At 38.3% G+C, this 25,452-nt stretch overlaps 2 protein-coding genes across 2 annotated transcripts; both read right to left on the minus strand.

Annotated features, from left to right (window-relative positions):
• Nucleotides 1–13,527: 13,527 nt before the first annotated feature.
• LOC104432929 (zinc finger protein 5) lies at nucleotides 13,528–14,590 on the minus strand. The gene has a single exon (XM_010045522.3). It carries the CDS (start codon nucleotides 14,504–14,506, stop codon nucleotides 13,685–13,687), a length of 822 nt encoding a protein of 273 aa, XP_010043824.2. The 5' UTR covers nucleotides 14,507–14,590; the 3' UTR covers nucleotides 13,528–13,684.
• Nucleotides 14,591–19,004: 4,414 nt separating this feature from the next.
• On the minus strand, nucleotides 19,005–24,684 carry LOC104432930 (ankyrin repeat and SAM domain-containing protein 6). The gene is made up of 7 exons (XM_010045523.3): nucleotides 24,160–24,684; nucleotides 23,595–23,737; nucleotides 23,326–23,375; nucleotides 22,679–23,232; nucleotides 20,647–20,727; nucleotides 20,123–20,185; nucleotides 19,005–19,372 (listed from the first exon to the last, which is right to left on the minus strand). The coding sequence occupies exons 1-7, from the start codon at nucleotides 24,211–24,213 to the stop codon at nucleotides 19,316–19,318; spliced, it is 1,002 nt and encodes a 333-aa protein (XP_010043825.2). The 5' UTR covers nucleotides 24,214–24,684; the 3' UTR covers nucleotides 19,005–19,315.
• Nucleotides 24,685–25,452: the final 768 nt, after the last annotated feature.

Raw genomic sequence — 25,452 nt, forward strand, 5'->3', positions numbered from 1 at the left:
GTTTTCGAATCTTCCGTCGGTGGGAGGCCTGCTGCGACGTCTGGAGAGACGCAATTGCCAATCCAGGTGGGGATCAAGTGATTGCACTTTCTCCAGTGCCTCGCGAACCTTTCGTTTGATGGAATTGGTACGGTTTCGTCGAGGAAACCGTATTTATTTTTTGTCATGAGAGCCCGCCGGAAGTCTTGTGACCATTTGTTGTAGTTTTCTGGCCCGATTAGTTGCAGACTAATTAGTCGCAACTCTGGACCTTTGGCGGTTGACACGTGCAAGGGATTGCCTGGCTCTGGTCGGCCGGTGATGGCCGCAATTGGAAATGGTAAAAATCTGGGTGAAAAGTTCGGGTAGGGATTCGTCCCTGTACTTGACCCATTGAACTCGGTTCCATGACCCGCATTGAAGAGTCCCGGGTGAGGGTTTGTTCCCGAACCCACCCGTTTACTCGTTCTGTCTCGGCAGTTGAGTTTGCCCCGCTTGCGGCTGGTAGACTCCCATCGAGCTGAACGTTACTCTGGTAACTCATTACCCCCAGCAATGATGGATTCGGGCCTTGCCCGACGTGCCATGGATATGGTACCCATTGGTAAGGATGGCCTTGAATGGGCTGCCCCATATTCGCCTGAGCTGGGAATATCTGCCATTGAGTCTGGATTTGTTGCTGGGTTGTGGGAATTGCAGGTGTTGTTCTGTGGCCTTGTGTCTCTCCCGTCGGTGTGACGTCGCCTGTGGAAGGAACACCAGTAGTGGTAGGGAGCAAATTCTTTGGATTCATGATAAGAAAAAAAATTTATGTTTCTTCTTCCTTCTTACAGAATTTGATTCTTTCGTAATCAAGATGTTGATCTGTCTTGCAGCTTTGAAAGCAATCAGTTGCGGAAGATGGAGCTTAAAGCCAAAGCTCTGATACCATGTCAGAAACCGAAGGCAAGCAAGGAACGGACGAGAAGAAGAAGAGAAGGATGAAGTTTAGGGAGAAGGTTTTTTGTATTCTAACTTGTAATCAATGTACATGGCTTTTGTTGTTTATATTACAAGATGTATACATAGAAAAAGGTAATGTAATATTTTACAAATCAATCTAATATTTGGATTGATTCTCTATAATCAAAAATTGGATTAATCAATTCCCGGTATATTTCCAGGATCTTCTACATATCTTCCAACAGGATCCCACAACAATGAATCAAATGAAACCATGGATGCCCCTCCCAATTCTACTTTTCATAGCTTAAAAAATCCCTCCTTTTATATATTTATTTTTTTGCTTTTATGTAGATAAGGTGCTAATAGAGAGTCACGCTATAAAATTGAGTTGAACAGAATAATGTCATAAATTAGAGCAATACGGTTAAAAAAAAAAGTGACGGAAATAGTGTTGTATCAGAATGTAATAATTGCAAATAGATGTCGAATAGTATTCTCAAAGCTTTCCCCATTTCATGAACTTGACAAGGACAAGAAGTACCGAACCAAAAAAAAAAAAAACAAGGATAAGACGCCAAAATGAACTTTAAATTTGCTATGCTAGACGACATACGCTTTTGATTATGTGCACACTTTCAAGTTACACAACGAGCTCGCAGTAAACAGAGGGTGGGCATAAATAAATCTTTGAACACTAATCTTCTCATAATCATTACATTTCTATGATGTAACTCTACATTGTAACGGGAAACATAGGTCCATGCTGCTGAAGATGTCCCAAGAGAATGCGCACGTACAGTAAGTAATTCGGGGAATGTGCAAGTTGACTCGTAACCAAGACTTGACTGATAGCACCGTATCGGAGAAAAGAAGAGATCTTGGTTGGACTGGCTGATAGAAAGTCACCACGAATCGGCCTATACTTAGCAAAAGAACCGACAAATATCGTGGGATTGCTTTGCCGCAGTGTACAGATATATAAAGGGAAGCAGTCCCAAAAAATATGTGACTGGCATAATTTGTGGCTTGGAGGCCACGCACCCTTCAATTAAAAAAGAAGAATCGAAGATCCAATCAATGACTTTCGAGTGTTAAATGAATGACCCCAGATGGCGTCTTTCCACCGAATTTTGGACGTCTTTGGGCCATCATCTGGTCATGGCGTCGTGCATCACGTGAAACTTGCCATTGCTTAACTGAGCCTGAACCACTAGTAGCTTGAAAAGACCTTTGCATCCCACGATGATATCGTGCGATGATAATGTCTAGATCTGTGCCTTGTAAAATATTTGGAAAATTCTTTTTGTTTGTGAAATTAATCTTCGCGCCTTGCGGGCCCTCCATGCCGACATAAAGAGCCTGTCTTTATATGCCACGGAGGATTAGGTCAGCAAATCAAAGAGTCGTTCACATTTGACAAGAGTCTTCTTGAATTAAAAAGTAAAAAAGCATATGCTGAATAAGTGTGCCACATACTTGATTTGATTGACTTATCGTGCATCATGTGTTAACTATAATTATAATCGATAAAAATTTTATTAGATTTGAGTCTATTTAATTACTTATATTATTGCAATTGCATTTTCACATTTTTATAACCACAAAATTGTCAAAAACACAACTCTATCGACTACCTCCATTACTCATCAATCGCTAGTAGTCAGCTATGCCGGTCACCAATGCCACCGCTAATTGCCAACTTGCCACCAATCGCTTCCGATCCTAGTTGATGGTTGTTTACCCATGAGAAGTTTTCTCCAAAAAGCACAATTCATTTTCATCCCAATGATGAAAATAAATATCATTCTAGAGAAAGATATTGATTGAAATGGTAATCCATTTGAGGATTCCTTACATATGGAACCAAGTGAGGCCTATAAGTAATGACGGCCCCACTTATGCTGGCATTGCTCGTCGTTAGGGAACGCAAAATGGAAAAACAGATGCTACGATTACGGATTATATGGAAGGCAAATTGAAAATTTTGCTTTCAATATCCTCGTTAATAGATATTGAAAAAAGGACGAGATAAATGCACAAAAAACCCTAAAACTTATACTAAATTGTAACTTTTGGATCAAATTTTAAAAGTTCTAAAAAACTGTGTAATCAATTATTTCGATAGGTCCATTTAGGCTGCGTTTGGTTGCAAGTTGTTTCTGTTCCCAGGAACAAAAATTTCTGTTTTTTTATTCCTAGGAACAAAAAAAGGAACAAAAACGGGTTTGGGTGCTTTTTGTTCCAAAATTGTTCCCAGAAACACATCTGGAACATAAACAAGAAACAAAAAAAAAAGTTGTTTTTTGTTTCTGAAACAAAATTGAGAAATACTTTTTTTATTTTCTTCTTCTTTTTTCTTTCGCCGGTCGCCGGCCTCGGCCATGGCCAGCGACCGGCCAACGAGGGCTGGCGGCCTCGCCCAGCCATGGTGAGGCTCGCCAACCCTTGGCAAGGCCGACCTCGCGCCGGGCCGGGCAAGCTCGATCTCGCCCGAGATCCGGTGAGGCCGAGCTCGCCCAACCAAGGCGAGGCCACCGGCCCTCGTCGGCCGGTCGCCGGCCATGGCCGAGGCCACCGGCCAAAAGAAGAAAAAAGAAAAAGGAAAAAGAAAAAAATAAGAAAAATAAGAAAAATAAGAAAGAAAATAGAAAATAGAAAATAAAAATATTAAAAAATAAAAGAAATAAAAAAATTATACAAATTTATTAAACGTGTTTCTGTTTATTTTTATTCCCAACAAGTTTACCAAACACGTTTTTTTGTTCAAAAATTGTTCTTTAGAACAGAAACATTTTTTTCTATTTCTCGTTTCCTAAACAATTTTTAAACGAAACGTTACAAAACGCACCCTTATTAGACATTAATAGTGCAAATGCATTTGAGAACCGCTGCGTTTTTATTGGGCACTGCCTTGCCTTCCCCACCAGTTCAAGCGAGAATCACGCTGGGGCATCTTCTTCTTCCTCTTTTTCTAGTTCCGCTTCTTTCAGGCTTATCTAGCACGGCTTTCATACATCAGGTATACATCAATGAGTTATGGCAGCCCACTATTTATGCCAAAATATTGGATAGTTTCAACAATCTTCTTGGAACTTTGGCACAAAACCTCGATCCATATATTTTGCATCGTCTTATATTAGGAGGGCAAGTTGTTCCAAAGAAAAAGATTAAATTTTATGTAGGGATATGTTAATGTATGTATATGTACTTTCCGTGAATAACTAAATTGCTATCTCGTGCAATCATTTTGGTTCTTTTTCTATTAAAGTTTATATTTTGTTCCTCTTGAAGAGTGGAAATGGAGCCTTATCTTGAAGAGGAAGTGTTGGAGAAGTCTCAACTGCAAGCTAAAGAAGCAACTTTTGAAAAGGGTCACAAACCAATATTTTAACCTAGATTTATTGATGTGGATTACATATGAGTCACCTCAAATTTAAAATATAAGTCATGATGGGTTCTTACGCAAAAAGCCCCAAAAAGATGAGTTTTGGTGAGGATGTTATAAGCCCACTTTCAGCTCGCTTAATCAATATAGTGAAGTTAAGGAAACAGGATGAAAAAAGAAAAAAAAAAGAAGAGTTAAGGAAACAGGTCTCGGTTCCTTTTTAATTTTCGCTTCTCTCTTCTCTCCTTCTTCAGTTCCACCGATCATGACTTGCGAGCTTTCTCCCTTCTCTTTGATTCCAATTGATAGGCTCTGGCGTCGCTGGCCTCCCTGATTTCTGTAACGTCGAAGAGAGCTCCTGCACAAGAAGAGCTAATAAGGGGCGACCAGATTGGATTATAGTGCATCAAAGTGTTGAGCCGGTCCTCCTCAAGTCGATTTTTCTCAGTTGTCTAACGCTCCCCTTTTGATGGGTCTTAGAAATCTGTGATTTGTTGATTTTGCATTTACTGAACTTCTCCGAACTAGATGAACAAAAGATGATATGTGTCATAGTTATTGTGCTTCTAGAAGAGTCTGTGTCCCTGAACTCGGAACTGGTTTAGGAGTCTCGTTTCCCTTTGACCACCTGAAATGCTGAAAAAGGGGACGAGTCTGTTGGATTGAATGGAATGACGAATGTGATGTGATGATGGCTCCTATTTTTTCTCATCCAACATATATCGTCCTCAAGTTCTACAAGAGATTTCACGTTAGATAAATCGCGTATCCACTTCCCTGCCCATATGGAGAGAGAATTGTGCAGTGAGTGGATAATGTGAGTATCAAAATCTTCAGATTTTTATTGATATGAACATCTTCTTGAATAATTAGTGATGTCTCATATGGAGGGTTATCAACATTGAGCTCTAATTAATGGTTATATTCATAATTTTAGCAGGGGCACTGCTCGTCACTCGGCTAAGATACACCACCCTTGGCTTCATCACTAACTTCATGACCCCATCCATAACTTGACCCTTGAATTCTCTCATTAACTTGACAAGCTGATCTATGGAATCACTCATTTTTCAGAGGCAACGATATAAATAGAAAAATTGTTAAGAATGGAGTCCAGGTCAGATTGGTTATGTATTGTTATAATTGTATTGCTTTAAAATAAGACAGTATAGTTTAAATGGGTCATTTTGAGTTGGACCATTTTCAACTCACCTAAACCTAACTTGGGTCACCCTTTTGACGGCCCTACATGTTTTAAAATATTGGTTAATCATCCTCTAACATTACCATCTTATCACTTCGAGTCATTACTTGATTATTGGCAGCCTAATGTGTGGTCAAGTTATGATTTATTTATTTATTATTATTTTGGTCGAAAAGATAAACTTCATTTCATTAAGATAATCCATTTGAGTACATGAAACGGGCCTCTGAGCACCATAAGTCCCCCATAAAATATAGGCAGTGTATAGACATGCTCTATGTGTTGCAATAACTTTAATATTCTCTAGGCGTCAGGAATTAAGCGAGGAAAATAATAGAAAATATGTCTAAAGCAAGACAATCCGCATAGAATTGGGCCAAAGAGCTTTGCTGGGATGCAAGAGAGAACTCTGGTAGCATTTGCTTTAAGACACCTGTGACCCATTATCTTCCTTGTTGCCGCCCCGGAAATACCGATGTGTGTGTGTATATATATATATATCCATCGTTTCCTGTAAGTTTAATATGCTGAAATAATTCGTCCAACATATTATTTTAAGCTCATCAACATCTGCATCGACTTCTACGACGAGATGTATCCCACGCTAGGGAATGTTTATCAGGCCCGTTTAATTACTATGCAATTAAAATAAATCACGCGTTGTTACGAGGTAGAATATTCCCAAATACATTAGTCAAAACTCTTGTTCGAATTTTCCAAAAGAAAATAAGAAGAAAAAACACAAACATAGAGATCACAGATAAAATATAGATACAATCTTCAATTTTAACGTCTCCATGGAGACAAAACCGTCCAGCCTCCTAAGCCCGTCGCCTGTCGTGGTTTTCACATGCCTTGAGGCCTATATATTTGGGGCCTGAAGAACTACAATCGCCACGGTGAACTTATTGATTCATCCCCGGGAAGATTTATAATCGTAACCCAAAACAAACATGGCTTCTTCCCTCCTCAAAACGGGGTTGATGGCTCTTTGCCTCTTCGTCTCGGTCATGGCGGTCACTGCTCAGTACGGCGATTCATCGCCTGATGGCGATAGCAACAACATGCCACCAGGCATGCACATGGCGCCTTCGCCAACAGGCAATGGCTTGTTCGTGCTTCCATCCATGGTGGTCAGAGTTCTCGCTTTGATTGTGTGCTTCTTCGTCGTCGGAGAGAGGGTGTAATGTGTCTAGCCTACATATCATGCAGTTTGTCATTGGATGTGCTTGAGTGTTTTACTTTTTCTTACAGCATAATCTGATTATCTTGCTTCGCGAGTGTTTCGTCTACACTTAACACAGAATGTTGTAATAAACACTGTTCTTCATTCCATGTACGATCTACCTAATAAACACATCTCTTCATTACATGTACGCTGTGTCATTTTTCCTTGCCTAAATTTGTGAAGCTCTATATTCCTTAGTCCATGTTTTTCTTTTTTCTTTTTTCCATATAGGGATCAAGATCTATATGCTTATAACTAAAGCAATCCCAGTAGCGCAAAGCTATCATTAATCAAAGAAGAAATGCTTTGTTAAAACATTTCACATCGCTTATTTACCAGAATTACATGGTCTTTCTAGTTTCTATATATGTGGTATCTCTATTAATTTAAGAATATTCCAACATGGATCAAAGCCATTCCTCAAATATACATGTGTCTCCCTCAAGCTTTTCCTATTCTTCAACAACGATTCTCGAAATCAGATTCATCAACTCAACTTTGAGCTCAGTTTTGGAAGAATCCATCAAAATAAACGAGCCAACACCCCTCAAGCAACCATGAGAAAGTTCTCTAGAAGTATCAACCGTAGGTACTTCAAGGAATAGCCAATCTAGAATCGACAAAATCAACGAGCAAATGGAGAAAATCGCTAAGGCATAGGTTGGTGACCGTGTGCCTTGCGAAGTTCATCTTCCGGCTCTCGAGATGATTTTCTCTCTCTAAAAATAAAGAGAGAGAAGCCATTTTTGTCTATTACAATCTGATATCTAAACTCATGTAAATGCACCTAAATCGCCCTATTCATATGCATCCTCTCTGCAGCTCCAACCACTAGACAACAAGTGCGTTTCCTAGTTTATCGCTGTCAAATGAGGTTTCCATGTTAATGTTAATGTTAAATGGGACAGAATTGAGATAACATCTAGAAGTTCAGGTGCTTTTTTCCAAAAGAAAACCCGGGAGGAGAAACGAGTGGTAGCATGAACCACGACGAATAATCATTAAAGAGAATCGCCTTTGGTGACCGGTGAGTTCATCCCATTATTCTAGGTGTTTGACCGGTGGCAAGTTTTAAGTCGTCGTAAATGGAGACATGTCCCAGTGACTTCGCCTTTACCTTTTGTCTCTTCCCTGCTTTATTCCTTTTTACTGTAAACACTTTTCCTAGCTTTATCAGCATCCACTTAATTTAAGCTGATCGCCATTGACCTAATCATAACACGACTTGCAAGGAAAGAATCCAACGTCACAAGAAAGTTTCGAGGCACGCCTCCCGGTGATCTAGATGTGCATTACCAATATAAGGCAGCCCTAGATTTATGTGGGAATGACTTACTCTTCTCCTTAATTTCACTATCAACTTAACGTGATTTCTATCACATGAATGTGCATAGTACCATCTTTCTTAGATGATATATATAGATTTGTACTTTTATTTTTCCTTTTCTCACTCTAAAGTTTGGCCCTGGATTCTCATGGAAAATTGCCAATCTAAATTAGAGGGATTCAGCCATTTTTGTCTTATTAAACTACCAATTAATTTTGGGTTGCCAATTCTCATTTAAATTACTTGCCAACGTTCATTTATTATTTTTCATTCACTAGCTTTTATATTGAGCTACAAATTTTACATTTACTAACTCTTTTTAAAATTTACCCACTCCCAACTTTCCTTATCATTTACAAACTCTTATTTGAAATGCTTTAAAGTTTGCCGACTTTTTAGAAATTACCGATCTTAATTAAAGTGATTTATCAACTTTTCTCTAATTAAGTTTATTAGATAATTTTGGATTATCAACTCTCTTTTGGGTTACTTATTAAGTGTATTTTGCTTTAATTACCATCTTTTATTTTCTTTTGCAAATAAGATATTCTTTGGGAAAAAAAAACCAACTAAACATTGGTAAACAACTCAAAAAGACTTAGTAAACCAAAATTAGTTAGCAATATAATTGGAAAAAACTGGCTAGTCACACAATATAAATTGGTAAATTTAATGTAGGACTTGATAAATTTAGGGCTTTTGTACGAAGACAAAACCAAAGTTGGTAAATGATAAATACAAGCTGACAAATTATGCAAAAAAAATTAAATAAACATTGGTAAATAATTAAAATGAGATTCAGAAACTCAAAACGAGTGGAAGGTTTAATACAAAAAAAGTTTAAAAGTCACTTGAATAATGATCAATAAATAAGACATTAATTTTAAAAAAAAAGACAAATAAAAGTGTGTAAAAATATTAATGATCAATGATTTATAAATTCTAAAGAAGAGTTGGTAATCATCGCACAATGTCTCTCAATCGGAGGTATAAGGCCGAGTCGGTTGAGAGACGATGTACGAAGCACAATTCAACCTTGTAGTGGGTGTTTTTGCCCACTCCTTCACCTTCACCAGTGCAAGCGGCTACTATATTGACTTACCAGTTCTTCAAACACCTCTTACAAGACCTGAAGGCCCTCCAAATTTCTTAGTATAAATTTTTCTTCCCTATCCAGGAGGGAATACTCCCAAAGTTTAGATGTACTTTTAGGACATACTCGGGTCCAATCGAAGGGTCAGTAAGTTGTCAACAAAATATTGAGAGATATTGATAACTCCCTCTATCAATAGTTTTTCTTTTCAACAATTACCATTTTTTTTTTTTTTTGAGAAATCTACCTGAACAGTTAAAGAAATCCACTTCTCAAAATATTGAACGGACCAGTAAAATCGTCCATCTTCTGTAGGACAATTATTAGGCGACAATCTTCACAAGATTATGTTTAATTCCATCATTAAGCTTTGAAAAATTTTGAAATGCGATTCCATTCGTCACGTGGCTTCTTTTGTTGCAAAATCCATTATTTTATGCGTGATCATTGATTTGCTGGTCGTGGTCATATAACGAAGCAAGCAACTTCATGGTTCCATCAGTGGTCGCTGGAAATCTTGCTGTAGTCACATCTTTCTTCATCTTAGAATGTTAAATCTGTGATCAGGGTCGTTCGATGTTTCCTAGGGGGAATTATTGATGTATGTTACTTTCCCCTCACAATCATATCGGGGTACAAATAAGACGGGTGTGAAAGTTCGTCGATTCCTCTTGATTAATTTAACTTGAGTTTCTGTGTGATCTTGGTCCTGAGATTTCAACAAGTGCCGTGGTAATATAATCATCGTTAAAAGACATACTCACGTCTATAAATTTAATACCCATTTAATTTGAGATGTTCTTGTTGAGATGTATGTACGGGTTATGTTAAGAGAAATCTCACATTAAAAAATTAATATAATTTGAGCAGTTAATATATTATAATTGACTCACATCATCTTAATTTAATATTTTTAGTAAAGATGAGTCTAACTGGATATATTGACGGATGAATTTAGGTTTTCTCTTGATGATCTCTCAGGTGAAGATATTAGACTTCTTAGTCTAAAAAAAGAGACTAGAGATGAAGGTAGGCGTTGGAGGTTAAAGCTGGGATTTGTTGATGCAAAAGCTTAAGCTTTGGAGTGGACTAGGCTCTTTCTTGATGTGATGTAGCAACACAGTCCCGACGGTAACTTCTATGATTTGGTTTGGAGAAAGAGATAAAGGGATGAATACGAATGTTAAAGATTCAAGTTGAAATATATTAATGCAGAAGCTTAAGCTTTTGAATGGACTTAAACTCTATCTTGGTGATTTTTTCAAATGAAAGTATCAAGTTTCTACTGCATGAGCATGCTACCAACACAACTAGGATATCTACTTGTTTTAGTTTTTAATGTCGCCCCACAATTCAGTTGAATCAACATGATATCTCTACTGACAATCGTCTTTGCTCGAGCTCGGGCTCAATAAGATCCCATGTCGCAATCACATCATCTAGTTATCAATCATTTGATGCCACGTAGGGAGGCATGTGGATTTGAATGGCAAACCATTTTGAACTTTGAATTGCCTATTGACTGTTTGGGCGACTGAGTTATTTTATATTTGGTTGCTAAGACTCTCTTTGATGTAAAACCAAATTCAACCCAGATCACGTTATATAATTAAATTTTTTCCTTTTTAATGTAATCTTCTGCAACGTGTTTCTTAGTCGAGATGGAACCCAGAGAACTTATATTCAATTCAATAACTCATAAAACGGTCTTCTTCAATAGGGTTTAAGCAACCAAACCGTAAGAAATAATTCGAACCTAGATTCAAAGTATCTGCCGGATTATCCGTCAAGTGATTGATGTCAACGTCAATACCTTATTCTTTTTACTCGCTAATTTCGATTTTGAATTTTCAATCGTTCCTTCATTAACATGAGGATGGACTCCTGCTAAAGAAAATAAATAAATATGTTGATGAACACGTGTACTGATCTGAGGGGCGTTTTCGTACGAAAAATACTATACTGGCGGCATGTTTTTCTATATAAATCGATATGTTTGTGTATGATTGCTGCGACTTGGTGCTTAATCCACGTGAAAAGCATTTGCTCAATCTGAACCGTAGGGTCAATGAGAGAGCAAGTCAAATTGCAATTTTATCTTGTCGTACTAATCCATGTCCAGGCGTCGGTGTACGACCGGGTCGGGTTGTTTCTTTAGTATTACTAAATCTTGCTTGTTAGACGATGATGTGTTCGAGTCTAGATGGCACATTCACTTTCTTATGCACGTAACCCAGAACTAAAAAATTGCATTCATAAATAGATAATAAATAGATCGAGTTTTGACGATTGACAAGGCTGATTAAAGAAAGTTTTTGAGCTTGCGGGGGGCAATTCGCCGGTTCACCTAACGCGCACGATTATCGAATGTAAAGAAATCTATTTATTAGATTAAAAATTTCCTGGGGGCATTTATATATTGAATCGGGTTCGGTGAGTAGGTTGGTAGGTTTCGTATTTGTTCAGAATTTGGACCCAGCGACTGCAATTCACCCCCCCCCCCCAAACATTAATGAAATAATAGGTCTAAGGTTGCTTCATTTGAATGTGGATCCAAATTCCAAGCCTATCTTCTCTGGGACCCATTAAGACGACTGAGCTACGAGGAAACTAGCTGGTTATTAATTAAAGATTGATCCTAGGATTCCACTTTAGTAATCGCACTTGGATAATCTGTTTTCATCGAAACATATAAAAACTATATAAGAGTAGAAGTTCTTCCTGTGTTAATATCATATATATATATATATATAAATTGGACGAGCGTGGTAATACATATTGCGCGATAATACTCATGAGGTCGAGTATTCTAACATTTCATATCGTCATCAAAATAGTCCAATATAATCGTAAATTTTTTATTCATAAAAACAGATGAACACATATCAATTTTGAATTCATTCGCGTTTGATTTGGGCTTCTCTTAATAAAAGTTATATAATGTTTGAGGTGTGTTTTTGTATCGTGTTGGATTTGCGTTTCTCTTTATAAAAGTCGTCAAGTTGTCTAGTGTTAGAATTGTGTTTTTGTATCACGTCAGAAATCGCCGCCCTTAGATGGTTTTTCAACTTCTTCTTTTTTCCAGTCGAATCACTTTCGCTTGTACCGAAGAAAAACCAAGTTTAGACAATTTTGTCTTTTAAGTCATCCACCGATAAAAGGTTTCACGTAATAAAGCACTTTATAGGTCATCGAAACTCCGGGGTTTGGTGGAATCTTGTTCATCCCAACGTGAGATGAATCATCGATTTTTTCGTTAGTGGATTTAGTCCAAATTGTGATTAAGCCTGTGGAAATTGAAAGGGAAACATGCCAAGCCACGTAATTGGGTACGATGAAGGAGACCAACTTAAAACTCTCGATGTCAGGTGTCCAAGGAAAAGATTGCGCATGGACAATACGAGATTACTTTCGACGACTTAAATCGATTCTACCAAGGACCAACCAGCTCTCTCATCCAAGTTAATAACAAAGTTCTATCAAGAATCAACTCATTACATTAAGTTTTATCAAGAATCACAATGTTTGACTCTGCAACATTAACCGATAAAATATAGTTCTTGGGGATTTTATTGGTCTGGAGCCGATAGTGCTTATTAATAAGTAATAATTTAAATCGATGGAGAATATAATAGAGTTGGTGATTGGACTCTGGCTTAGGCGCTCATCGTGAGTGGGCTAATTAAGTCATTCTTAGAGGTTCCCGCAAGGGACCCTTTATATTCTTATAAGAAAAGATTCTTAGGACAAAACAAGAAGAAAATCTTATAAGATAAGATGAGCGCACTTGTCCTAGAGTTCACATTGAAAACATGGCCACAACCTGTTATTCCTCTTTCATCTACGTAAGCATACATATAAAACAAGTAGAAGGCGGTTGCTTCGCGAGTATATAAACAAACGAAAACAAAGTCTTCGATCCTTTAGTACGATGTCTTAGGCGAAGAAACAAACATGGTTAGGAAGCCGATCAAGCAATTTGAAGTCCATCGCAAGAGATTATTGTTAAGACACCATTTGTCTAGGGGAGTTAGATTGTCAAATAGGTTTGTGATTGATGTTAAACTAAGGATTATTCTCGACTATGATTATGCAGTCCTCCGAGAAAAACGACCAACTCAGGATAAGAAAGATATTATTGTCATTAAGGATCTAAATAAGGAGATGACCACCAAACATTTTAAAATCTCGAGTAAATCATCAATCGGCAACCACGCTTTTCTAAGCAGTAAACTAAACAAGAACATGAAACTTGGGCGTTCGTGTTCTTGAACTACCTTGGTTCATGATTTTTCAAAAGGTGTGGTCTTTTTTTCTTCAAACAATGAAATATGAAAGAACATGATGCATATACAATCGCACAAAATTTACCCATCAAAGAAGCAGAGAAAAATCTGCGACGAGAATATACTTCTCTCTTGAATTTTCATTCACTTTTTTTCCCATTTTCCCAATGGTTCTAAGCTTACACAATGCACTATTCACCTGTCATTTGTAAACCCCTACTTCTAGAGGACCTATAATCAACCCGGTATGTTCGATTGGACGCTAAGACCTAGCTGAAGATCCAAGGATTTACAGCTGATTTGCTTCGGACCTGCCGACCCCGCTGTGTCCATGGGCAGGTGGTAACTTCCTCCGGATCTCTCGCCACATGTCAGAGGGAACATACACGAGTCCTGTTGGAAAGAAATGTTAGGAGGGTTATACTGCAGCACCTGATGAAGGTCATCAGAGTCGAACCCATTAAAGCGAGCATCTTGGTCAACTACTGGGCTGAAGCTGATCTGAGATTCATCATAGAGAGTGAACTGATGGTCGGAGCTATTACTATAGGGTTCGTAGAAGAACCAAGAGCCAGAGCTACTAGTGCTGGCTGAGCCTTGGAAATTGAAGAGATGGAGGTTGTTTTGGAGAGGTTGCAGGTATTGGTGGAGGCTGGCCTTCCTGGCCTGAATCTGGAGCCTCTTCTTCTTCAATCTCTCCTTCTTGTGCGCGTTCTGGTGGCCCCCCAGCGCCTGCGAGTTTGCAAATTCCTTGAAACAATACTGGCACTCGAACTTCTTGTTGTGGCTTTCGTCGTCTACCTGATGATGATGATCGGTTGTTGCTCTGGCCGAGCTCTTTTCCTTGACTGCGTTTGATGAGTTGACACTTTCATCTCCTTCAGGGGACTCTAGTTTCGAGCATGTTGGGTCGTTCTTGGGTGGATTCAGCTCAAACCCAAATAGTTTCAGCTTCTTCTCGGCGCAAGATCCGCTCGAACCGCCATTTTCGCTGACCCATGTGAGAGATAGGAGATTGGAGGAAGTTGAGACTTCCCTGGCTATCTGATCTCTTGACATTGGAGGAAGCCGGATTGGATAAGCTAAGAACGTTTCTTGATGATTTTTCTGATGCAGGATTGAGTCTGTTTCTCGTCCTTTTTATAGTAAGTTGTATGGTTTTCCGACGAGTGCATTGCATCTCAAACAAGACTCTTTATTTTTATAATATTCATAGAACAGCATAAACGTACCCGAGTGTGAATATAAAAAAGGAAGAGGCAAGAAAAGATTAGTCAGAATAGAGTAGCCCATATATTTCATGCAAACATTTTATAATGGTAGGGGCTAACTTTGTTTCATCAATCTTTAGATTTTCCATATTGTAGTAGATACACCACATACTTTCTCCGTCAAGGAGGATTCAGTGTGTGTTTTGTTAAGGATGAAATCCATGGTCTACGAGAATTTTTTAAGGGAACGTTGCAATTATAGTACCACTTGTCCATTTTTTATATTCAAAGAGGGGGGCAAATAACACTAATATTGTTCCGTAATTATTGTATGAAGTACACATTAGCAAAAGTCAAAGAAGGATGGGGGGATATAGGTAATCACCTAGAAAGAAGGGAGGGATCTAACTTTGCAACAAATCATCCACTGTACTTAAAAATGCTTTATTAAATCATTCTTTCATCTAAGTTCTAGACCCACATATGACTCGGTGCATTTCATGCACTTGTCCTCTACCAAAGGTCACCATAAAATAATGCCAAACAAAGAACAGATCAAACGCAAATCATGCACTTTGGGTGTCTTGTCCTATCTACTACAGCACTCGAAAAGATTTGTTTTATGATCCTGAGACTTATGGAGATGTGATTACTCAGCGCAAAGTGAAGGTTCTCAGCAATTATCTCAACCCACAATAGATTAAAAAAATGGCCTCAAGTGTGTCCACCCTTGACCATGTTCTAGGAAGGAAACCTTAGAATAATCAGAGTTGTTGCTAAACTAAGGAATATAAGAAGTGGGGCGATGAGGTAAGCATATATACTAATTGAGGTCTTCATGAGATCTGGGCATATCTTCTGAAAGCAGGAAAACCCTAATATTATAATCAGCCCCCCCAAAAAAACATATGTTTTCAGGTGAATCAAGTCATCAGCTAAGTGTTTATTATTGTATTGAGTGTGGGAAGCATTTGTGTTGGACAGTTGTTATGGTTGGACCCCCCCTCTTGTTGCTTTGGGGACATGCAAGAAACCAATAAATTAGATTGTGTGAAATATTCCATTGTCTCCACCTCTATAGGTCTATTGCATTGGTGGACTTTCTTCCACCAATCATCTCTCTCTCTCTCTCTCTCTCTCTCTCTCTCATGCTAATCAATTCCCATTCCTTTTTTTTTATTTTTCCATGGCCCTTTTGCAATATGTTCAAATGGCTTTCTTTCTTTGGGAGGAGAATTCCAAGTAGGCTTGCTGTCCTCAAGCATTTCACTATCCTAACACATGGAATAAAATGAGGATATAAAGGGGATGATTAGATTAATGGTGGCTAGGATTGTGGGTGGGTTGGCTGATTTGATTGATTTCAGCCCATTTCCATTTCACATCATTCTACTCAAGTGGTGTTTCATTTATTCAATAGCTTGATTTGTGGGAGATCATAGAGTGGCCCCCCTCCATCAGCCTCGTGTAGGAAATAACAAAAAGTCAGTTGGTCCACGTAAATGTGGTAATATCAACATTATTGGGTCTCTACTTAGACTTGTCTAGAGCTTTGTCATCTTCATTTATGTCTAATGACATCGAATCTGTTCCATCATTGACAATTATTTCTTTTACTTGAGTTTGCGACCAAGTGATATTCTACAAATTTAATCTATAAAACAATCACGAGGCATGTAATTCATCTTCATTATACTTCCTCACACGAAAGCCGATAGAGAGAGTAACAAAGATGTGAAGCATGCTGACTTAAATATATATATATATATATATATATATATATATATATATATATATTTACGAGCACGCGAGTGAATAGTCAAAATCAGAAAGGAATAAGGGAAAATAATACAGTAAAAAGCAATGACATTTTTTTTTTCCAATAGTTGGCTGTGGAAGAAAAGCTTCGATGCTTTCTTTACTCTAATGCAATATAAATCAAACAAATCTATTATCATTCTCGCTCCTCTTGAAATACATTAAATTTTGAGATAGCAAGCTAAAATATGGTAAACGTGTTTTTCTGTGTCTACATTAAGTTATTCGCATTTCCTGCTAATTAACAAACACGATAAATACGTTAATCACATTTAAGGTGTTGTTATCGTTGTAGAGTCATGACATATCAAGATACTTTTATTACATAAAAATTTATGAATTAATCATATTTTTGAAATTTTTTATTGCTCCGAAGACATCGGCGAGAAACATTAGACAAATTCTGAATCAATAGCACATTCTCATATCATTCTAAAAGCTAAAATCACGAGAGAATGTTGAGGCATATTTAATCATTGCAACGCTCAACTCTTGAAAAGTCCAAAACGTACAAGCACCTTTTGTTTCCTTCCCCTTTGACAAAACGTACAGGTGCTTTAAGAGACCACATAGAGAATGCCAAAATTGACTTCAGGGGAAAGGGTGGGTTTTACTAGAACAGCAAGGGACATCGGATGGAGAAGGGAGATGGAGCCTGTGGAAGGTGGATCATCTCTCTGATAGGCCAGTCAAGACTCCTTTGGTCTTGACAGATAATACAGTTGTTCGCTTCACTTTCCCTTCTGTCTTTTCTTTGACTTGAAGCCTCCAATTGCTGTCCAACATGCGTACATAAATGAAAAATTTACACCATATGATGTCAAGAGAATAGGACGGAGGGAAGAAAAATCTCAATACAAATAATATAATATTTACTTGTATGGATTTCACGTACGATCGATTCAATCGAGTAAAATAGTTTTTGGAAATATATCTTCTTGCAAAGTGATTTCCCTCTTATTTTACCAACTTCTTTGACCTTTTCACGGTTGGAGCAGTTCAATTTCGTCGTAACCGTATGGACTTACATTAAGCGTTCTGGAAGATGATTAGTTTCGTGCATCGGTTGGTAAAAGAAGCTTCGAGCTACTTTAAATTCAAGTTTCTTTGCCGATTCTTAATTTGAAAATTTGCTGTCGGCATTAGCAGGCAGGAGAAGTATTCCATTCTACGTTCATTCGGGGTTTCTTCACGTGGACAAATCTTAACCAAAACTTGAAACTTTCAAAAACTTGAAAAACAATTCTATGAAAATTGAGCGACTAACATTTAAAATTGGATGTGTTAGACAGTACAATACAAAAACTAATAAGTACATGGTGACCACACATTGTCAAGCGATGTGAAATTTGATAAAAGGAGGAACAAATTGAGATATAACTTGATTTTTATATCATGTTAGAAAGTTTAATCCAAAAATTTAACTTTATAGGTGGAAAGAAATATATATAAAAATTACATAAATCCTTCATTGTCAAGCGACGTGGATAATTTCCTCCATTCTTTGTTGTTTATATAATCTCGGGGCATTGATAAGGCCGTACGTCATTGGACGACTATTAAACAACCATTCAATGAAAGCAGGTAAGCGTCAATGAGTTACTAATATATTATGCCATACACGACCTCACGATCTTTTGGACAGAGTCTAGAACCTCAATACCGGTTCACTTTGGCTTTCTTTAATAGTCTATATGCGAAGCCCGTGCGTGCGCGAGCTTGAACACGTAATTCGTCTCCAAAATATTCTCAAGTTGCCCTGAATTGATGACAATTTCAATTCCACAAATCGTGCAACGTTGAGCGCACTTACCATTCCTTGTCAGAGAAGCGCGGTCGGCTCTGAAAGGTGCATTCCCAACGCCAAAATAACTTGACCTCGCTCAATGGCCAAGGGACAGGCCAATGGCAGCGCCCTGGTGAAGATATCGTTGTTAGATTGAAAATTTTGGACAACTCTGCTACTATAAAACTATAGATGTGCAGCATGCAACTAAACGTTCGCGATCTTTATGATCTTTACTTATTCTCATCTAATGAAAGCAGACCAAGCTCCGACACCTAAAGTTGGAGTATCTAGAATAAGTATTTTACGAGTGGAGCTCCAGCAGGTGGGTCTTCAAGGTCTGCCTTTTTTATTGGCAGATACTTCCTCGACTTCAGCCCGGTCACAAGTGGGGCACGATTCTGTGGTATAAGTTAAGCCCGGTGGATCTTCGGGTTTTGATCATCGAAAACTTTATCAGAGTCGACGTCCAGCATGGTGTTATTGTCGGCTACCTCATTGCGTCACATAGTGGTAAAGTTAACGCAAATGAACCAATAGGCAAATTGTGCTCATTTCTATATCACTATTGTTCTTTACAACTATGACGGCATTCATGGATGATTTCTAGATATATGTTCAAGCAACCACCCGGATCTACTCATCGATTGACGTTTCTAGGAAGCATGAGCAAACAATCAAGCATAGATAATCCACAGCATAGATAGGAAAAGTTGATGTAGCCAGCATCGAAAAAGAAGTCTAGAACTCAAAACCAACACCAATATAAGAAAGAGAGCAGAGATAGAAAAGTAGCTTAATCCAGCCAAATAGCCAATGTTAACGAAGATACCCTCTTAAGAAGCACGAAATTGAAGGGCAATCATGTCCCTATCTCAAATTTCCTCTACTATCTAATTAATTGAGCCAAAAGTGTGAAACAGCTTATGGCCATTGTCGCAAGACAATTTGAACATATGTGAAATCAGCAAAAATGCATTTCCAAACTACTCCGTTTCTGCTGTAGGTGATAGATGTAGTAATCTTAAAATCTCACTTTTGGAAGAATTGATGTCACATTTGCCGCTTGGAACGAGGTATGAGAGCCAGAAGAATCTTCTTTCTAGGTCCCTGAAATAAGAGTTCCTTGAATCAATCTTTAAGTTTATACTAGGTCCTGTCATGACTATACTTATAGAACTGCTCGACCAAGATGTCAACCAAGGAATGTGCATCACGCAGAAAATCATCACATAAACTCATGATTGAACTTCATCTTTGTAGCAACGTGGCATCTAATTAGCATGGAACTTCAATCAAAGACCTCAAGAAACAATTTTTGGGTAACACTGATATAATCAATGTGTAGAGAAGATGTTGCCGCAATTGATGAGTTGCACATGAAAGGGCCTAATTCCCTTTAAAAAAAAAAAAAACCAGCTTTAGATCCAATCCCAATTCTACCCTGAAATTTTTTTGTCCATAAAAAATCACAAACTTTTACTCTAGTCCCAAATCTACCCCAATTAACCCTTCATCTAAAAATCACCACTATTTTTTTTTTAAATTATCAACATCAAGAGGCTGCAGTTCTACACAAAAATGAAGGTAACCTCTAATGTGGCCCTGATGGTGATTATTCTGAAGAATCCAGTGACCATTTTTGGACAGGGGATTAAGGAGAGCAGATTTGGGAATAAAGTTAATTTGTGATAAATCTTTTAAAAAAAAAAAAAAAAATTCGGGACAGAATTGACCTTGAACTTAAAGTTTGGGGTTTTTTAGGAAATTAAGCCCACATGAAAGTGATTATTATCATGTTCCACAAAATGAATCGAGCTCACTCTTTCACTAGGGGTCAAATATCACTGAAGATCATACCATAGGAATTCCAAGCTCTTTAAGATCATGTTCACCCATCTGCTTCAATGCTGCCATGTCAATCTGCCAAATATATTGATACAAAAGAAAAAAACACCATTAATTAAAACTTCATGGTCCTTCAGAAAAGCAAACGACAGAGACTAGAATCAAAGCCACACCTAAAACATATCAGGTGGATGATTTAAGCGCACTCCAACGATGCATCTTATAGATCCGCTCTCTAGAATGAGCAAATGCAGTGAAAGCAGGAAATGAAAAGGACAACTTTGGATGACAGAATTGATGAAACTAATGACAACTATTCTAAGTTCTAATTTCAATTAGTGTCACTCAATGATCTCATCCATTTGCATCAATTTTCAGTTCCTTGTTCTTAGCTTCTACCCAATTCCCACTCCCCAGCAAACCTGTATATTCTTTGAAGTTTTAGTTGTAATACAAAGCATGGTCATGCAAGAAGCTCAATCAACCTGATTGTGAATAATTTTTTCCTCAAGAAATTTCAAAAGAGTAGCACTCACTTCTTCAGCCTTGAACAGAATGGCATATTTCGCTAAACCCAATGAGTGCAACAAGCCATCAACAGTTTGATGTTCATCACCCTAGAAAATAATAAGCCAAAACAATGTCAGGGTCATAAGAGACCAGTAATTCTGTCAATTTGCAGTTAAAAAATAAAAGCTATATTCTAAACCTCAGTGAAAAAAGTCATGCATTGAAGACATCTAAAGGTCATCATTAAGAATGGACATCATCGCTTACGTGATTAGAGAGAGAAAACTAGGAAAGTTGGAATGAAAGATATCCTAGGCCATGGTTAAGAACTATGACTGTAAGATGTTCAACGAAGCAACAGTCTCAAAGGTATTCTATGTAACCAATTTAAACGGAGTAGAGATCAATCAAGGCATAACTTCATAAAAACAGCAAGAGACAAGGTAATTAATGATTCATACTCAGTCTTGATATCAATATATTAACATAGGCTAGATTCATGTAGCAAAAGCAAAAAGGTAATCTGCAGAAAAATCCGTTAATGCAAGTTACCACTACCGACAGCCAATCCAATCATGTTTGGAAGCAGTTGACAAGCTCTAAAATCATGTCGATAATACAAAGCGTGCATCTGTTTCATACACTGGCAGAAGATTGTGGTGATCACCCACTTGCATGTAAAGAGGTTAAAAATGAAACATCCATTCATAAAATTTGCATGTAAAATGGTGGGGAAAAAAAAGACACCCCAATGCTTTAAAAAAATCTCAAAAAAGTTATGAAGGCCGTGGAGGATTAAAACTACAAAAATTAGCTAAAAAAAAAAAAGAGATCAACAATTTGAAATCAAAACCCCTTTGTTTTCTCTCACTACATAACCCAAACACTCAGGATGATGTTTGTACAGTGACAATTCAATCCTACTTCTCCTGTTCCATGGATTCTATGTGCTGTTTGTGTGACAGCACTATCCAACTCAACTATAAGCGCCTGGCCTATTACATTTAGCTATCAATGGTCAACAATACTACATCAGACAGAAAAATAATGATTGGTCTCAATTGAGAAGACATTAAGCTCATATAAGTTCTGGCCAATCAACTTCACTTTACACGATAACCAGGTTATGGTCACTGAAACATGAGATGTTCCTCGTCTAAATAGTGGGGCAGCCTGGGTAGGCTTCTGTCTGTATTGGAACAACATATAGATATTAAGTGCTTGGGGATGATAATAGTAATATTGAGCTTAATGCATACCTAATGAACCAAATAAAACAGTAAACAGGGGATCTTTTTAGTCAAAGGCTTAAAGCATACTCCTACAAGCAAAATACCGCTATATGTAATACAGCACATGAAAGTATGAAAGATCTCCATATCAGAATGTTGCTAACATTAATTTCCATGTGCCAATTAATTGACATAGAATAAAATGGAACACGTCACAATAGTTAGGAGAATAGTGTCTTTCTGTAATTAGGAGTTAGGGGGCCAAAGGAGAAAGCTTAAGTGGGTGGTAGACGAATCACCCACTAAACAAGTAGATTCCTGCATTTATCTTGCTTTTCCAGGAACAAAAGCATGTGAGGAGGACTCGACTGAAAAAGAATGCCTTCAACTTCCAAAAGATACAATGCTCTCATTGGTTGTCCAATCTACACTTTTTAGGTTATCAAAGCATGGGGAAGCGGATCCAAATATTGAAAGTTTAAAGGTAAGATCATCAAGATACACTTCATAGCTTCACGTGTGTGTACTAAGATCCAAGATTAATTGAACTGTCTATTGAAATATGATACTTATACTGATAAGTAGATCAAAGCACTGCACTAATAAAGAGAAGGAGACACGGCATTCATTCATCGATTGTACAGGAAACATAGGAGACAGAACAAAGCTTATTTTTGATAAGACATACATTATATACCAAAAAAAACAAGAACCAGAAAACAGTTATCCATGTAAAAGCTGGCACAACACAAGTAATCTCTATATGTAGGCTTCTGGAGAGCAAAAGTAAACTAGAGAGAAAAAGAATAGACAAGAAGCTGCATACCAAGTATGAGCTTTTCTGCACGATGTTGCTCGGAGGACGAGACTGACCCATAACTGTTGCCGTAGGCCTTACGCTTGTAGAAGGACGTGATGAGTTTGTTACATAAGGCACACTACTACTCATAGGCCTGGAAGGAAGCACTTCTTTTTGCATATAAGCAATTGACCTGCCTTCGTCCGATGTCCTCATTGGCACCCTTCTATGAACATCCTCTGGGCTCCTTCGGGGGGAGAGGCCCCTAGAACTAGCAACATACCTTTCTGGGGATCTTCGTCTCAAACTCTCAAAATCTAAAGAAGAATAAGAACTTCTAAGAGGCTCAGTCCGAGGCAAATGACTTGTACTTCTCGATGGAGGAATTCGACCCAAGAAACCATTATCCTTCCTTTCATGCATCCGCTGCCTTGAGTCAAGTGTAGCTGCTGAGGTGTGAACTGTTTTAGACAGCTTCTCACGGAGGTCCACGGCATCACATTCGTCATCACTCAGAGTTCTTCGAGATGAATTCTTTTGCATGAGTTTAAAACGAAGGTCGCCTTTACCAATCCGAATGTCTTGGAAATCCAACAGCAGATGACTATAGTTAGATATCAGTTAGAGAAGATAACTAAAAGTTTTACTATCTCAAGTTAGAGAAGATCAATTACCATCTACTCCATTGCTACCTCTACTTGACATGGAAATATCTCCTCGATGTCTGAAAAATGCCAACATATCAGCATACTACTCTACTAGACACAAACTAACCAAGTGAAACCAACAGTGAAAGTTTTCTTGGGAATTGGAAAGGTTGCAGAATCAACAGCAGTAGCAGAAAGGTCAACAGCCAACACCAAAAGATAGGTAGGTATATAAAAAACTGAACAAAACAAGCCAGAGCAAGCCGGGATATAAAGTCTCATGAGAGTAAACACACCTTTTACTACCGAAGTTGTTTCCATGCGACAGGGTACTATCGGCAGTACTGCCTAGTCTATCTCTTACCGAGCGCTTACTCCCGACGGGTGGCACCGAATCAGCATATGAAGCATCTGAAACAACTCCTGCTCTCTTCACCACCTGGAAAGCGACTTAATGTCAATCAAACTCTTGACCTATGCAGTCCAACCAGAGTAACGTCTCTCATTCAGCTCAGTTTGCTAAGAGGATTCAAAGGGAGAGACAAATGTCAACCTTGAAGTTGCTTTCTTTCTCTACTATACTAGAAATTCTAAGCGTTCAACTAAAATCGCCCAAAATCAGTCAACCGTGCTGGCCAACGACACTTTTCTCTCAGCAAGACGACACAGAGCACAAGCAAACCGACCGAATAATCCACGGGACTTCGCTTTTCCATTACAATAAACCAAATCCAACAACATTCATGGATCTCAAACGAGCAAACCTAGAAGAATAATGCCAAAGCCCGACGACAAGAGAAACCATGAGGAAACCCTCACTTCCCAAACTTTCAAGAGTTTTCGCGAAACGATGAAGCTAACCTGGCCACTTCGCCCGAGAGTGATGGTAACTCTGCCCCTCGAAGCCTCAGTCATTTCCGCATCCAAGAAAAAACAACACAAAACCCTAGGCCAGCCCAATCAGCTACGCATCACCCGGGCCGCGGGAATAGACGGCGTCTCACAGTCGTAAAACTCAACGGCGGAATCCACGACGGAGCAGCCGGTGCGACGGACAGCGGCGGCGGAGGAGGAGCGGCGGCGGCGGCGGCTGCGGAGGCGGCGGCGGCGGCGGGGGGATGCGGGCACGGCGTTCCCGTTGGGCGATAGACGCCAGGGAAGAGAGACGGCCGACGGAGACGACGCCGCGGGGCGAGTCGAAGAAACCGCCGATCGACGGGGGCTCCGGCGGAGGGAGGAGGTGCGTCGAGAATGTATCGAGAGCGTGGGGGCGGTTAGGGAAAGAGCTGGAGGAGAAGGAGGAGGAGCTCCGATGGCGTCGTATCAGAGAACCATCCAACGCATTTCGGGGTGCCACCGCTGGAGATGACGGAGGAGGAAAACCCTTTCTGCTTTTTTTTTTTTTTTTTTTCCTTCCTCCTCCTTTTTCTTTTCTTCTTTTCTCTCCCTTTCCATTTTTTTCTCTTTTTTTCCCCTTTCTTTTCGATTTAAACTTCTAACTCTTTTTTCATTACCTTTACCAAAAAAAAAAAAAAATTCTAAACTTATATCCATATAACAGAATTATGACAAAAAAAATATAAATTTATTATACTCATGTGATATATTTACTTACCTAAATATGTACTCATGCGATACATTTACTTTAAAATTTGAGCCGCACAAATACAAATTTAATTTTTTTGATATTAAAAAAAGGACTGAAATAAATGTATGATACTGATATAAATTTGGGTAAATGTATCGCATGAATATAATTTAGAATTTTTATATTATGAAAAAAAGTTTGGGATAAATGTATGATGGCAAGTCTTTTTTGGTCATTGATGGCAAGTCTAGTTTAAGAGTTTTTGTGACTTTTTCCCATTTCTTTTTAGTGAAGCTATTTTCATATTTAAAATATTTTTTTTGGTCAAATATCCAAAGTATTAAACACGTACCTTTTCGGTGCATTGAGATTTTCTCCAAATAAGATAATTTCCATATTTAAGCTTGTAATTATCATCTCGTTAAAAAATACATATTGATTTTAAAGTGATTAAAAATCTCCTACAATCAATGACAATATGGTTGAAATTGATAAATTTTTGCAAACAAACTTATAAGCAAGGAAAAATGAGAATTGAATGAAAAGAAAGAACACATCCGGATACA

The sequence above is a fragment of the Eucalyptus grandis genome, chromosome 2 (assembly GCF_016545825.1).
Source record: "Eucalyptus grandis isolate ANBG69807.140 chromosome 2, ASM1654582v1, whole genome shotgun sequence".
NCBI classification, from domain to species: Eukaryota; Viridiplantae; Streptophyta; class Magnoliopsida; order Myrtales; family Myrtaceae; genus Eucalyptus; species Eucalyptus grandis.

What these genes read in the sequence shown, in the direction of transcription:
- LOC104432929 (XM_010045522.3), bottom strand. Translation starts at nt 14,506, where the DNA reads ATGTCAAGAGATCAGATAGCCAGGGAAGTCTCAACTTCCTCCAATCTC.
- LOC104432930 (XM_010045523.3), bottom strand. Translation starts at nt 24,213, where the DNA reads ATGACTGAGGCTTCGAGGGGCAGAGTTACCATCACTCTCGGGCGAAGT. An exon ending in TGCAGAAAAGCTCATACTTG is followed by an intron (nt 20,728 to 22,678) that starts GTATGCAGCTTC and finishes ATTATTTTCTAG; the next exon opens with GGTGATGAACATCAAACTGT. An exon ending in AAGAGCTTGGAATTCCTATG is followed by an intron (nt 19,373 to 20,122) that starts GTATGATCTTCA and finishes CTCTTATTTCAG; the next exon opens with GGACCTAGAAAGAAGATTCT.